The 14,449-nt window shown below is 39.7% G+C and overlaps 1 protein-coding gene across 3 annotated transcripts in view; it reads left to right on the top strand.

Annotated features, from left to right (window-relative positions):
• The first annotated feature begins 1,690 nt into the window (after nt 1-1,690).
• The window catches only part of SEH1L (SEH1 like nucleoporin), a 32,948-nt gene continuing 20,189 nt past the window's right edge, over nt 1,691-14,449 (top strand). Inside the window, exons 1-3 of one of the 3 annotated variants that reach the window (XM_049620495.1) lie at nt 1,691-1,948; nt 7,012-7,062; nt 9,395-9,541. In XM_049620495.1, the coding sequence (XP_049476452.1) occupies nt 1,838-1,948; nt 7,012-7,062; nt 9,395-9,541 (309 nt within the window). In that variant the 5' untranslated portion in view covers nt 1,691-1,837. The remainder of the gene's footprint in view (nt 1,949-7,011; nt 7,063-9,394; nt 9,542-14,449) is intronic. The other 2 variants (XM_049620493.1, XM_049620494.1) reach the window with 2 other exon arrangements.

Raw genomic sequence — 14,449 nt, forward strand, 5'->3', positions numbered from 1 at the left:
CTTTCTAGCTTTCTAATCACACCATGCCCTACATGCTTGTCAATTCTGGCCAGAATCAAAAATATAAACCCTTTCTACAGGCTCATTTAAAAACATTTTTTTTTCTCTTTTCATTCCCCCAACCTAATATTCTGGTTTCCCATCCTAACTTTACCACTAAGCCCTCTGGAATGCCTGATAAACAAAATACCCTAAATCAGTAAACTGAACACAGGTATCCTTTGCTTTTTGAAAGTTGATGTTACACCACTTTGCTTTTACGCAAGACCTACATTAGTACCCGCTTTTGCTAACAGAAAAAAAATCTAAAGCGGTTTTTCACTTTTCAGAAAGCGGTGAAGAGCAAAACTATCAGTGTTCATTTTGCAGCTGGCTGTTTTAGAAGTGGCATTAAAGGTGGGCATCAGTGGCGCTGCCAAGCTCCTTCCCTAGGAATTACACAGCATCTGAGCGTCAAGCAGCCAGACCTGTGAACTGTGCCTGTGAGCATTTGTGCCTTATGCTGACTTGTGTATCCATTAACAAGATGTGTGGTAAGGTATCAGAAAAGCCTATGTCACTTATTGAGTCTGGGAACTCTCAAAAAAAACCTTCCATGTACATTTATGGTAATTGGTTCTTCCCTTCATGCCATTTCAGCTTAGAAAAGGTTTCATTGGAATGCACTATTTTCAGCTAGGCAAGGGAAATTTGCATCTCTCTACTTCCTGGGTTTGACAGAATCTTTGATTTGAGGGCTCTTCTTCACTGGCCTCTTCTCAGGTTTTTTTTTTTTGTTGTTGTTGTTGTTGTTGTTGTTGTTGTTGTTTTTTCTCTTGTTTGACTTATTTCTTTATTGGGAACTCTGGCTGCAGGTTCCCCAGTCTTTCAGTTCATTTCGGATCCTGCCATTCATTTTCCTAGATGACTTCAACTTTCTAGTTTCTTCATGAATATACATTCATGAAGATTTTTTTTTTTTTTTTTTTTTTTTGAGAGAGAGAGAGAGACAGGCAGAGAAAGAGACAGAATCCTAAGCAAGCTCCAAGTCCAGCCGGAACCCAATGGCCCAACTGTGGGGATCCATCCCACAACCCTGAGATCAGGACCTGAGCCAAAAGCAAGAGTCCAATGCTTACTCCACTGAGCCACCCAGGCTCCCCTCTTTATGAAGAACTTTCTAATTTCTAGTATCTCACTGCCCACATCTTGATTCTTGACACTACCAAGCCTGTTCTACCTGTGAAATCTTTAAACATTTTGACTTCGGATCCTTCCCTTTTCTGTCCCTCAACACCTGCTCTTCCACCTCCATAACCCCCCAGTTTTTCCCTGTCAATCCTATTCCCCCGGTCTTTACTTTTCGGCTGAGCCTGTACTCCTCTGGTGACTCTCCACCCTTCATTGCTCCTTAGTTGTCCCAGCAAATTTCCTTTTCTTCTCCACTTCTTCCGAGCACTCAGCCCTTGTTTGAGGGCGGTGGGGAATGACGCTGACCAATACTGACTCAGGGCCCAGGACTGTAGATGGTGTTTCTAATTTTCTTACTTTTCCCAATTATCATACTTCAACAATGAATTCCTTTAATTTTCATTACAGCTAAGGAAAGGCCACTCTCTCCTAAGCCCTTGCCGCGGTTAGACTCTTTCAGGAAACGCAGGCGCAGTCGTCCTCGCCCTGGCCTCGCGGGGCATGACGGGCAAAGGGGTGGGGCACGGCGCTGGGGCGCGGGTGGCTCGCGCTGTGCGCGCCCCGGCGGCGGCGTGGTCCTGGTGGGCTGCGGTCCGCGCGCTGCCGGCGGCCGCCCTCTTCGGAGGTGGGAGGGGCAGACGGAGCAGGCGCGGGCCCGGCGGAAGCCATGTTTGTGGCGCGCAGTATTGCGGCGGACCATAAGGATCTCATCCATGATGTCTCTTTCGACTTCCACGGGCGACGAATGGCTACCTGCTCCAGTGACCAGAGCGTCAAGGTGCGCGCGGAGCTTTTGGGTGGGGCCGAGCCCAGAAGGAGGGGAAGTGGGGACTTGCATGACCCGCTGTTAGAGCGGAGGGAACGGCGCGTGGAAAGGGGACTACCTCGGATTTTGAGGCACGCCGCTGGACACGAGGTCTGGAGCCCAAGGAGTGTGGGCGGCTGGGCTGCTCCGCCGTGCTTGCCCCAGTATTGTGGGGTCACAGACGCTCCCCCGCGCTCACTCTGCTCTGCGCTTGCGCGGGGGGGAGGGCGGGCAGGCGTCTTAGCCACGTGCGCGCTCCCGCCAGTGGGGCCCTGGGCATCACGCGGGTTCTAACTCCTGCAGGTTTGGGTCATTGTGGGCGAGAGCTAGAGATTCGGCTTAGTCTGCGAGAAGGGTTTGTCAGACTGCGCGGGTGGGGGAGTACTTGTCCTGTTACCACACCGGTTCAGCCAGAGGCCTTTGCCTCGCCACCTGTAATGCAGTCGGTTCAACGTGTTGTCTCAAGTGCTGTGATGAGCTTGTTGCTCATCTTGAGATTGTTCTCTCCTTGCGTTCATATGGGAAACAAATCCATTTATATCCAGTGAAGTTCTCTACTTGCTATTAAAGAAATGGAGTGCTTGTTTCATAAAGTTCATGTAAATGTCTGCACTACTTTGACCAGAATTTTCTGTGATAAGAGGATGGTCTTTGGGATTTAAGAACTTTAGAGATTATTATAGCGTTAACGACAATAGACTTGCAGATGAAAGCTGGAGTTCGGATTATTTGCATTTTCGACAACTCCAAAATAACTGAAAATCTGAAGGATAGTTTTTATTACTTGCCTTTCACATGAGTCAAGTTTGATACCAGTGATCCCTCAATGATGAATTACAGCTGGTGTTCCCTTTCGAAAAAGTGGTGTCACCAAATACATGGAATAACTATAGCGTTCTAATTCCTAAAAGGTTTAAAATCACTTAATTTTTTTTTTTTTTTTTTTTTAATTGTGGTAAGCTAACCATCTTTAGATCTACATTACAGTTCAGTGGCCTTAAGCATAACATTCATGTTGTGCAGCCGTCACCACTATACATTTCTGGAACTTTTTCATCATTCTAAAGTAAAACTCTACTCAATAACTCCTTTTTCTACCCTGCCCCAGTCCCTGGTCACTTCTAATACTGTTCCTTTTTTTTTTTTTTTTTTTTTTTTTAACGTTTTTTTATTTATTTTTTGAGAGAGAAAAAGTGGGAGAGGAGCAGAGAGAGAGAGAGAGAGAGAGAGAGAGAGAGAGAATCCCAAGCAGGCTCCATGCTCAGCATAGAACTGGACATGGGGATCGATCTCATGACCCCTGAGAGCATGACTTGGGCCGAAATTAAGAGTCAGAAGCCCAACTGCCTGAGCCACCCAGGTGCCCCTCTAATACTCTTTCTTTATAAATTTGACTATGCTGGGTATCTCATATAAATGTAACCATATAATATTTGCCCTTTTGTGTTTGGTTCATTTCACTTACCATGATGTTTTCAAGGTTCATCCATATTTGTAGTATGTATTGTAATTTCATTAAGATTGAATGATAATTTTGTTGTATGTGTACACATTTTCTTTAGACATTCATCTATCCACCTGTTGAATATTGCAGTAATTAATGTCTGTTAACTGAATAGGTCATAGATTTTTTTTCCTCATCCACTTGTTACTGAATCTCTAAATCTTTCCGTTTGTAGGTTTTGTTTGTTGGAAGTAGTATTGCAATGGAAATCTTCATTACTTTAAGCTTTTTGTGTTTTGAATGATTTCCTTAGCCTAATTCAAGTAGAGAAATTAGTGAATATTTTAAAAGCTTTTGTGAATAATTGGCAGATTGTCTTTTTGAAGGTTATACAATTTTACAGTTAAAGTACTGATTTGATAGGATAATTGTCCATGTCAGGAATTACTAACATTTTTTCTCTAATTTTTAAAATTGTGGTAAGATACACGTAAAATTTACTGTCATAACCATATTTAAGTGTTTATAGTTCAGTGGTATTAAGTACATTCATATCTGTGCAATCATCACCACCATCTATCTACAGAACTTTTTCATTTTGCAAAATTGAAACTTCGTACCCATTAAATTATAACTTCCCATTCTCCCTGTCATCACACCCTAGCTACTACCCCCATTGTACTTTCTGTCTATGAATTTGACTAGGTACCTCATATAAGTGGAGTCCTACAGTATTTGTCCTTTTTGTGACTGGATTATTTCACTTAGCATAGTGTCTTTGAAGTTTGCACATGTTGGAGCATGTGCTGGAATTTTCTTCCTTTTTAAGGTTGAATATTACATTATATGTATTGTAAATAACACATTTTGCTTAACATTTATCTGTCAGTGGACTTGGGTTGCTCCTATGTTTTTTGCTGTTGTGGATAATTCTGCTATAAATATGGGTATGCACATACCTCTTGGAGAACCTGCTTTCAACTCTTTTGGGTATATACCCAGAAATGGAATTGCTGGATCATGTGGTAATTCTATTTTTAGTTTTTTGAGGAGTTTATCATTTCATTTTTTAAGAGGTTAAAATGTTGTCTTGTTATAATCTATATTTTTTGTTGATAGTAAGATTAAGTATTTTGCTTTTGTTTGTTACATAAACAGTTGGTCCTCATTATTAGCCAATTGTGTATTTGTGAGTTCACCTACTCTTTACAATTTATTTGTGACCCCAAAATCAATATTCTCAGTTATTTGCTTGACATGAGCAGAGTAGCAAAAAATTGGAGTTGCCCGGTGTGCATGTTCCCAACTGAGGTTAAACAGGGTGACACTGCTTTCTATTTTATTTTGTTTTATTTTATTTACTTATTTTAAATTTATATCCAAGTTAGCATGTAGTGTAATAATGAATAATGATTTCAGGAGTAGATTCCAGTGATTCATCCCCTATGTATAACACCCAGTGCTCATCCCAACAAGTGTCTTCCTTAATGCCCCTTACCCATTTAGCCCATCCCCCCTCCCACAATCCCTCCAGCAACCGTGTTTGTTCCCTACATTTAAGAGTCTCTTATGTTTTGATCCCCTCCCTGTTTTTATGTTATTTTTGCTTCCCTTCCCTTCTGTTCATCTTAAATACCTCATATGTGTGAAGTCATATGATAGTTGTCTTTCTCTAATTTCACTTAGCATAATACCCTCTAGCTCCATCCACATAGTTGCAAATGGCAAGACTTCATTCTTTTTGTTTTCCGTGTGGTACTCCATTGTGTGTGTGTGTGTGTGTGTGTGTGTGTGTGTGTATACACCACATCTTCTTTATCCATTCATCCATTGATGGACATTTGGGCTCTTTCCATACTTTGGCTATTGTTGATAACACTGCTGTAAACATTGGGGTGCATGTGCCTCTTTGAAACGGCATACCTGTATCCCTTGGATAAATACCTAGTAGTGTTATTGCTGGGTTGTAGGGTAGTTCCATTTTTTATTTTTGAGTAACCTCCATACTGTTTTCCAGAGTGGCTGCACCAGTTTGCATTCCCACCAGCAGTGCAAAAGAGATCCTCTTTCTTTGCATCCTTGCCAACATCTGATGTTGCCAGAGTTATTCATTTTAGTTATTCTGACCGGTGTGAGGTGGTATCTCATTGTGGTTTTAATTTGTATTTCCCTGATGATGAGCGATACTGAGTTTTTCATGTGTCTGTTAGTCATCTGGATGTCTTCTTTGAAGAAGTGTCTGTTCATGTCTTTTACCCATTTCTTCACTGGATTATTTGTTTTTTGGGTGTTGAGTTTGAGAAGTTCTTTATAAATTTTGGATACTAACCCTTTATCTGATATGTCGTTTGCAAATATCTTCTCCCATTCCGTCAGTTGCCTTTTAGTTTTGCTGATTGTTTCCTTTGCTGTGCAGAAGTTTTTATTTTGATGAGGTCCCAATAGTTCATTTTTGCTTTGGTTTCCCTTGCCTCTGGAGACATGTTGAATAAGAAGTTGCTGCAGTGACACTTTTCTTATTTGGACTCTCATACTGTAAACAAGTCTTTTGTTTTTTTTTGAAAGAGAGAGAGGGAGAGAGAGAATCCCAAGCAGGCTCTGCACTGTCAGCGCAGAGCCTGATGTAGCACTTGAGCTTGTGAACTATGAGATCATAACCTGAGCCAAAATCCAGAGTTAGGAGGTTAACTGACTGAGCCACCCAGGGGCCCCACAAGTGTCCTTATCATTGTCTATTTTGTGCCACATTTTTCACATTTTTGTTTTTTTGTTGGTGATTTCACTGTCTAAAATTGTCCCCAAGTATATATAGTGCTGAAGGGGTGCCTAGTGATCTTAGGTGCAAGAAGGCTGTAATATGCCCTGCAGAGAAAATATGTGTGTTAGGAAAGTTTCACTCTGCCATGAGTTGCTGCTGGCTCTGATTTCACTGTTAATGAATCAATATCCACTAAAGAAGTGTCTTTAAATAGATACATACATGAAACGAGATTATGTATTGATTAGTTGACAAATATTTCCCCTGAGAGCAGTGGTTTAGTATTTGCTGGTTCAGTGTTCACAGCAACATTGTAGAACACAACTACTACGATAACAAGACTTGATTGTAACTGTAGTTGTCTCTGTTACCTATGAGAGCACAGATTCCTTGACCCCCTCCTGCTCAGCCTGGTGCCTGGCACTCTGCAGGTCCTTTTATTTTAATGTTTGTTTATTTAGAGAGAGAAAAAGAGAGAGAGAGCATGAGCAGGGGAGGAACAGAAAGAGGAGAGACAGAATCCCAAGCAGACTCCTCACAGTCAGTGAAGAGCCAGATGTGGGGCTCGATCTGATGAACCGTGAGATCATGACCTGAGCCAAAATCGAGAGTTGGATGCTTAACTGACCGAGCCACCCAGGCGCCCCCCCCCCCGCCCCCCCTCAGGTTCTTAATAAACATCTGAATGAATGAATGAATGAATGAATGTTTACTTACTGGTTGTATTATTTTGTGAATTTATGTTCATTTCTTTTGCCTTAATACTGATTCACTCTTTATGTTTGTCATGTTTATAGGAATATTTTGCATAAAATATGTCTTATTTTCTTACAGGTCTGGGATAAAAGTGAAAATGGGGATTGGCATTGTACTGCTAGTTGGAAGGTTAGTATTTTTAGTGATTTTTAAAAAAAAAATTGAGATGGTTACTATTTATCTGGTAGCGTCAGTGACTTGCTATTCTTCTGGAGAGAATTATAAAATGTATACTTTTCCTAAAATATTTTGATTTTAACTGCTAAAGTATCAAAAATATACTTCAGAAAATTTGAGAGTAGGAAAACGTACAATTTCATAGCATTCTAACATAACTATTTTTAGTGTTTTAGTATTTATTACTTATCTGTTCTTTTGCATATTTTTAATAGTTGTGATATTTTGTACAATTTCTGTTTTCAGCTTTATTCAGGTAGAATTTTACATACTGCTAGAGTCATCAGTTTTAAATGTGTAGTTCAACGAATTTTAGTAAATTTCTATGTACACTTGCATGGCCCTGAAACTTCCCTTGTGGCTGTTTGGGGTCAATTCCCATTCTGTACCCAGGCCCTAGGCAACCACTGAAGTGTTTTCTGTCTCTGTAGTTTTACTTTTTCTAGACATTTCATATAAATGGAATTCTACAATATGTAGTTATTTGTGTCTAGCTACTTTCCCTTTTCTTTGAGGTTCATTCATGTTGTGAATTCAGTAGTTTGATCCTTCATACACAATACAACGGCGTTTACTACATTCACAATTTTGGTACAACTACCGCCTTTACCCATTTCCAAAACTATCACTCTAAAAAAGAAACCTCCATTTCTTGCCTTTTAATTTAACAACATATTTCATAAATATTTTGGTATGTTTTTAAAGCTTGTTTAAAAACATAAATGTAGCAGTAAAACATGAATATACCAATAAATATACCCTGTTTTTGTTCAACTTGTGATAGCTGGTATAAGTTGTTTCCTTTTTATTGTGATGAACATCTCTTTGTAATCTTTAGTTTTTAGGTAGGTTGTGCTTTACTGGCAATCTAATATTTAACAGAGTCTCACTGGTCTTGTGTATTCTTTAACTAGTAGCTTATATAAATAATAATTAAAAGTGAAACAAAAAAGACCAGACCAAAAAAAGGATAAAAAATAAGAGTGCAAAGTTTACCTTTGAATGACATATTTACCATGTGGAAGTTACACGATTATGAAAGTGTTCTGAGATTATTAAGTGTGAAAGTGTTAGATATACAGAAGCATGAAACAAATTTTATAAACATAATTGGTGGACTGATGCTTGTTGTTATACTGTATTTTTACTGGAAAGAAACAAAATTCTGTCCATGTGAAATTCTTTCTTTCTTTCTTTCTTTCTTTCTTTCTTTCTTTCTTTCTTTCTTTCAGAGAGAGAGAAAGAAAGAAGTGGGGCTCACCTGGGCTCGTGTTTTACCTGAAGTGGGGCTCAAGCTCACCTGATGTGGGACTTGAACTCATGAACCATGAGATCATGACCTGAGCCAAACAAAGTCAGATGCTTAATGACTGAGCCACCCAGGCCATAGGTTTTTTTTGTTTGTTTTTTTTGTTTTTTTTTTTAAGTTTATTTATTTATTGTGAGAGAGAGAGAAGAGAGGAGAGGAGAGAGTGGGGGAGGGGTAGAGAGAGAATCTCAGGCAGGCTCCATGCTGTCCTCCCAGCTCGATGTGGGCTTGATCTCATGAACCTCAAGATCCTGACCTGAGCTGAAATTAAGAGTTGGACACTTAAGAGACTGAGCCACCCAGGTGCTCCGATGTGAAATGCTTTGAGACCTTTCTGTTTTTTTCCTTTTGTCAACACGAGTGTTTAAGAATAGTAATTTGACATTTTTCAAATAATAAAGGTAACGCTACTGAGCTTTAAATTATTTTTTCAGAATACAAGGATTTGGGCTTCTCTGTATTTTATCACTCGTTGCCTCACTTCCTAGAATAGTCTACTTGTCTAACCAGGTATCAGAGTCATTTAAGCATTTTACTGCTGTAGTTTCTATATATTGTTAGGCTTTTGAAGCAGACAGTTTTGGTTAGTCTTATTTATTTTATTAGATGGCTGTTTCCTGTAGAGAGAATTTGCAAGTAAAAAAAATGGTGGACTGGTAGATCTTTTTTTTAAAGCTTGATAAGGCTAAACTCTGAAGCAGGTCTCTGTTAGTACTGGAAGAGGTCAACTTTATCCAGCTGGATTTTTCTTTATTAGTAAAATGTTAGAAGGACTTGACTCCAGAAGGGCCATAATCCTAAGTAGAGAATATCTTCTAAAAGTTAAAAATTTTCAGAACTTAATTTTTTATTTAAATGTAAAATTGAATAGCATTCTGCTCTTATTGAAGACATCTGTGTTGTTTCCTCAAGTAAAACTTTGTGTGAAATATGAGTAAAGTCAATTTTTATTTTTTTTTTTAAATAATTCCTCAGACACATAGTGGATCTGTGTGGCGTGTGACATGGGCCCATCCTGAATTTGGACAGGTTTTGGCTTCTTGTTCTTTTGACCGAACAGCTGCTGTGTGGGAAGAAATAGTAGGAGAATCAAATGATAAACTGCGAGGACAGAGTCATTGGGTGAGACATTTGTTGGTTTTGGGGGTTTTGGGGAGGAGGGTGCATGATCTCCAAGGAATATCAGTCTTTCCAAGAACACTTCAGGCACTTGATAAGATGTTATCACTCTTCTCTGTGTTTACCAGTTCTATTTTTCCTCTTCCATGTTTTTCTTCTACTTGTTTATTTAATTTTGTCTTGGGCCTGAAGTGGTACTCAGGAACACTCATGGCATTGTTTAATGATAACTTTCATGATAAATCTGCAGTATTTGCATTGTCCTAGAGTGAGTGCACTCTAAAAATCCATTAAAATATTGTTTTTTCTCCTTTGTGGTCACCTTTGCTTTCTTATAAAATATGCTCTTTATCTGGTTCTGCTATTCTCTGCTCTTCCCTGATTGGATGTTTGATTTTAAGAGTCTCATGCTCTACCGACTGAGCTAGCCGGGCATGGATGTTTGATTTTAAATAAGAGTATAATGTGTGTACTAGTCAAGTTCCATGTCTGTAAAGTGAGGGAATTGAAGTAGATTACCTTTAAGACCCATTCCAATGTTTTTTCTTTTTTTCTTTATTTCTTTAATAGATAATTAGGCACAAGGTATAAATGAATGTATACAGTGACAATTTCCTCCCCTTTAGTGACACAGTTGGCTCCCTAGAGTCAACCACTATCATGTTTTTTGTGTATTTTTCTGGATATATTCTCTGCCTTTATAAGGACATAAATAACAGTGTTTCCTTCTCTGTTTACCAGTCCTATCCACCTTCCTCTCAACATTAATGCTTGCATGGTATCAATACTACTCTTTTTTTCTGCTGCGTATTATAAATTGTGGTAGGGTATACGTAACATAATATTTATCGTGGTAACTTAAGTGTACAATTCAGTGGCATTAATTGCATTCACAGTGCTGCGTACACATCACCAATATCTGTATATAAACTTAATTTTTCCCAACATAAGTCAGTACCATTGAATAGTACCTCCTCTTTCCATTCCCCAACCCCTGGTAACCTCTGTTCTACTTTCTGTCTCTAGGAATTTGACTGCTCTAGGTACCTCATATAAATGGAATCAGAATATTTGTCCTTCTGTATCTGGCTTGATTCACTAAGCAGAAGGTCCATCCATATTGTTGCAAAGGTCAATTTCATTCCTGTTATGGCTGAATAACATTCCATTGTGTGTATATGACACATTTGGTGTATCCATTTATCTGTAGATTGATAGTTGGGTTGTTCCTACCTCTTAGCTATTGTAAAAAATGCTGTAACCAAACTCAAGGGATTTGCCACTTGGGGTGCATCAAATTCAACACAACCCAAGAAAGTGTTGAAAGCAAAAACCTGTTTATTATTTGTTACAAGGAGACAAAGAGAAAGCTCCCAAAGCACTGTCTCCTTGTGGAGTTAGGAAGGTTTTATCCAGTGTATTGGGGACAGGGGCAGGGAGCTTGCATAAACACTTGAGTTGCACATGCCTGGGATGTCAACATGCTAGTGTGTACATCAGTGTTCAAAAAATGGTGGAAAACTCCGCCCATAGGAGATCTTAATATAAGGAGCTAAAAGTAGCTTCAGGATAACTTGGGGGCTTCTCTGCTTGTCCTCAGGTCTAGTCCAGCTCACACTGGATCACGTAAGGGGCTATCAGTATCAGGTAAGACACCTAGTTGGGTGTCTCCTTGGTTAGAACTGTTGGTTCCCCAAAACAAAATATATTCCCTGCTTTTGTCCCTTTCTCTCTTCCCTTCTGCTGATAGCTTTCAGCCTTCTTACTTGATTAACTTCTTGTTGCATCCTAGCTAGCATTGCTACTATGAAATTTGTTATGTAGATATTTGTCTGAAGTCTTGCCTTTAATATTTTTGAGTATGTGCCTAGGAGTAGAATTGCTGGCTCATGTGGTAGTTCTGTGTTTTAACTTTTGGAAACTGCTAAATTATTTTCAGAATGACTGTACCATTTTTCACTCCTACCAACAATGCAGGAGTGTTCCAGTTTTTCCACATCCTTGCCAATGTTTGCTATCTTTTTTATTTTTCCATTATAGCTATCCTAGTGGGTGTGAAATGGCATCTCCTTTTTTTTTTTTTTTAATTTTATTTAATTCCAAGTTAGTTAAGATGTAGTCGAATAATGGTTTCAGGAGTAGAATTTAGTAATTCATCACTTACATGTAGCACCCACTGCTCATCCCCAAAAGTGCTCTCCTTAATTCCCATCACCCATTTAGCCCATCCCCCCATCCACCTCTCCTCCAGCAGCCCTCAGTTTGTTCTATGTATTTAAGAGTCTCTTACATTTGCTTTCTCTGTTTTTATCTTATTTTTCTTCCCTTTCCCTATGTTCATCTGTTTTGTTTATTAAATTCCATTTTTTTTTGCATTTCCCTAATGGTTAATGATGTTGAACACATTTTTATGTGTTAATTGGTTATTTGTATATCTTCTTGCAATGTCTTGATTTATAAGAAATTTATTTTTCATGTATATTTGGTTTTTCTAACTCAGTTCCTGAGTTACAACTCCCAGAACCCTTGGAATTTCCTAAGTGTACAGAGTGATAAAGGTATCTTTTATTATGTTAATGAGGTGACTTTGGGAAAGTGCCTAAGGTTGGGGTCTGGTTGCCAGTGAAGCCAACCTTGTGATTAGAGGGCTAGAACTTTCTGTGTCACCCTCAGCCTCTGGGGAGGTAAGAGAGGCTGGAAGTTGAATCGCTTGCCATTGGCTAATGTGTTAATCAGTCATGTCCTTGTAATGAATGAAATCTCCATAAAAACTCCAGAGAACATGGTTCAGAGAGTTTTGGGGTTGGTGAACTTGTGGAAATGTGGGGAGAGTGGTTAGCCTGGAGAGGGCATAGAAGCTTCTTACCCTTTCCCCATACCTTGCTCTATGCATCTCTCCCATCAGGCCGTTCCTGAGTTCTATCCTTTGATAATAAATTGGTAATCTATTAAGGGAAATGTCTGAGGTTTGAGAGCTGCTTAGGTGTCCGAAGTGGGGGCAGTCTTGCACGATTGAACTCTTAATCTATGGAATCTGATGCTGTTTCTGGGTAGATGGAGTCAGAATTGAGTTGAATTCTTGGACAGCTTTACTGCTGAGAATTGTGTGTGTGTGTTGGGGGGGGTTCTCCCCCAACCCCCGAACTGGAATTGTTACCAGAATTCTTTACTTCTTTAGGGAAATGTCTTTTCAAGTCCTTTGACCATTTAAAACAATTTTTTTTTTTTTCTGTTGAGTGGTAGTTCTTTATATTCTGGATATTAATCCCTTTTCAGATATATGATTTGCAAATATTTTCTCCCATTCTGTGAGTTGCCTTCTCTCTCTCGACAGTCACCTTTGATGTACAGAATGAAGTCCAGTTAATTTTTTTCTTTTGTTTGCTGTGTTTTTGTTTCTTGTGTCATATTCAAGAAATCATTGTCAAGTCCAATGTCATAAAGACTTTCCCCAAAGTTTTATATTAAGAGAATTATAATTTTTAGCTCTTACATTTAGTTCTTTTGTTCATTTTTACTTAAGTTTTGTATATGGTGTAAGGTAAGGGTACAACTTCATTCATTCTCTCCGCCCCCCCCCCCCCCCCCCCCCGCCCTTCTTTTTTAAAGTAATCTCTACCCCCAACGAGGGGCTCAAACTCATGACCCTGAGATCAAGAGTCACATGCTATACCAACTGAGCTTTCCAGGCTCCCCCAACTTCATTCTTTTATATGTTAATATCCAGTTTTCCCAGTATCTTTTATTGGAATGACTGCCCCATTGCCCTTTGTAGTGGCCTCTTTTAGACAACAGGCTTACGCAATGGATCGTAAAAAGCAAGGCAGAAGGGCCCACAGTAACCCCCTGGGTGAATATAAACAGGCCCATTAGGCAGCCTACCTCAAAGTGTTCATAGGCCCTAACTAACCAATGGGCCACTTACAACCAGGCACAGTTACCAAAAAAGGGAAAGTTCCATATGTCCCCATACCTCCTTTACCTTCCTCCTTTAAATGCAGCCCCCACCTGCTGCCTCATAGCAGACAGCCTGTGCTTTGCTCTCCTCTCCCTAACTCCCTTGTGTTCTATTCGATAAACTTCTATCTCCTTTGTTCTGCCTCAGGTGAATCCTTTCACTGCCCTTGCCTCCAGCTTCCACCCTTTAGGGTTGCGCCACATTTAGGGGCCCCCATCTGATCAGGAGAGACACCACACCCTTTCCCATTTGAGTGGTCTTGGCATCCTCATTGAAACTCAATTGACCATATATAGAGGGTTTATTTCTGGACTCTATTCTGTCCCATTGCTGTATGGGTTTCCTTAATGGCAATACCATAGTCTTCTAGTTACTCTAGATTTGTAGCTTGCATGCTATAAATTTTTTGAAAAAATTTATTTATTTAAGTAATTTCTATACCCAATGTGGCGCTTGAACTCATGACCCCAAGATTAAGAGTCACACACTCTACCAACTGAGCCAGCCAGGTGCCCCTACAGTTTTTTTTTTTCATTAAAAAAATTTTTTTTGAATGTTTTATTTATTTTTGAGAGAGAGAGAGACAGAGCATGAGCAGGGAAGGGCAGAAAGAGAGAGAGACACAGAATCTGAAGCAGGCTCCAGGCACTGAGCTGTAAGCACAGAGCCCCATGTGGGGCTCTAAACCCATAAACTCTGAGATCATGACCTGAACCGAAGTCAGACACAAAACTGACTGAGACACTCAGGTGTCCTGTTTTAAAATTTGTTTTGAAGTTTATTTTGAGAGACAGAGAGTGGGAGTGAGGGAGGGGGAGAGAGAGTGAGAGAGAGAATCCCAAGCAGGATCCTCACTGTCAGCATGTAGCCGGATGTAGGGCTCGAACTCATGAACCGTGAGATCATGACTTGAGCTGAGAGTCTGATGCTTAACTGACTGAGCCACCCAGGCG

Source organism: Panthera uncia, assembly GCF_023721935.1.
Source record: "Panthera uncia isolate 11264 chromosome D3 unlocalized genomic scaffold, Puncia_PCG_1.0 HiC_scaffold_8, whole genome shotgun sequence".
NCBI classification, from domain to species: domain Eukaryota; kingdom Metazoa; phylum Chordata; class Mammalia; order Carnivora; family Felidae; genus Panthera; species Panthera uncia.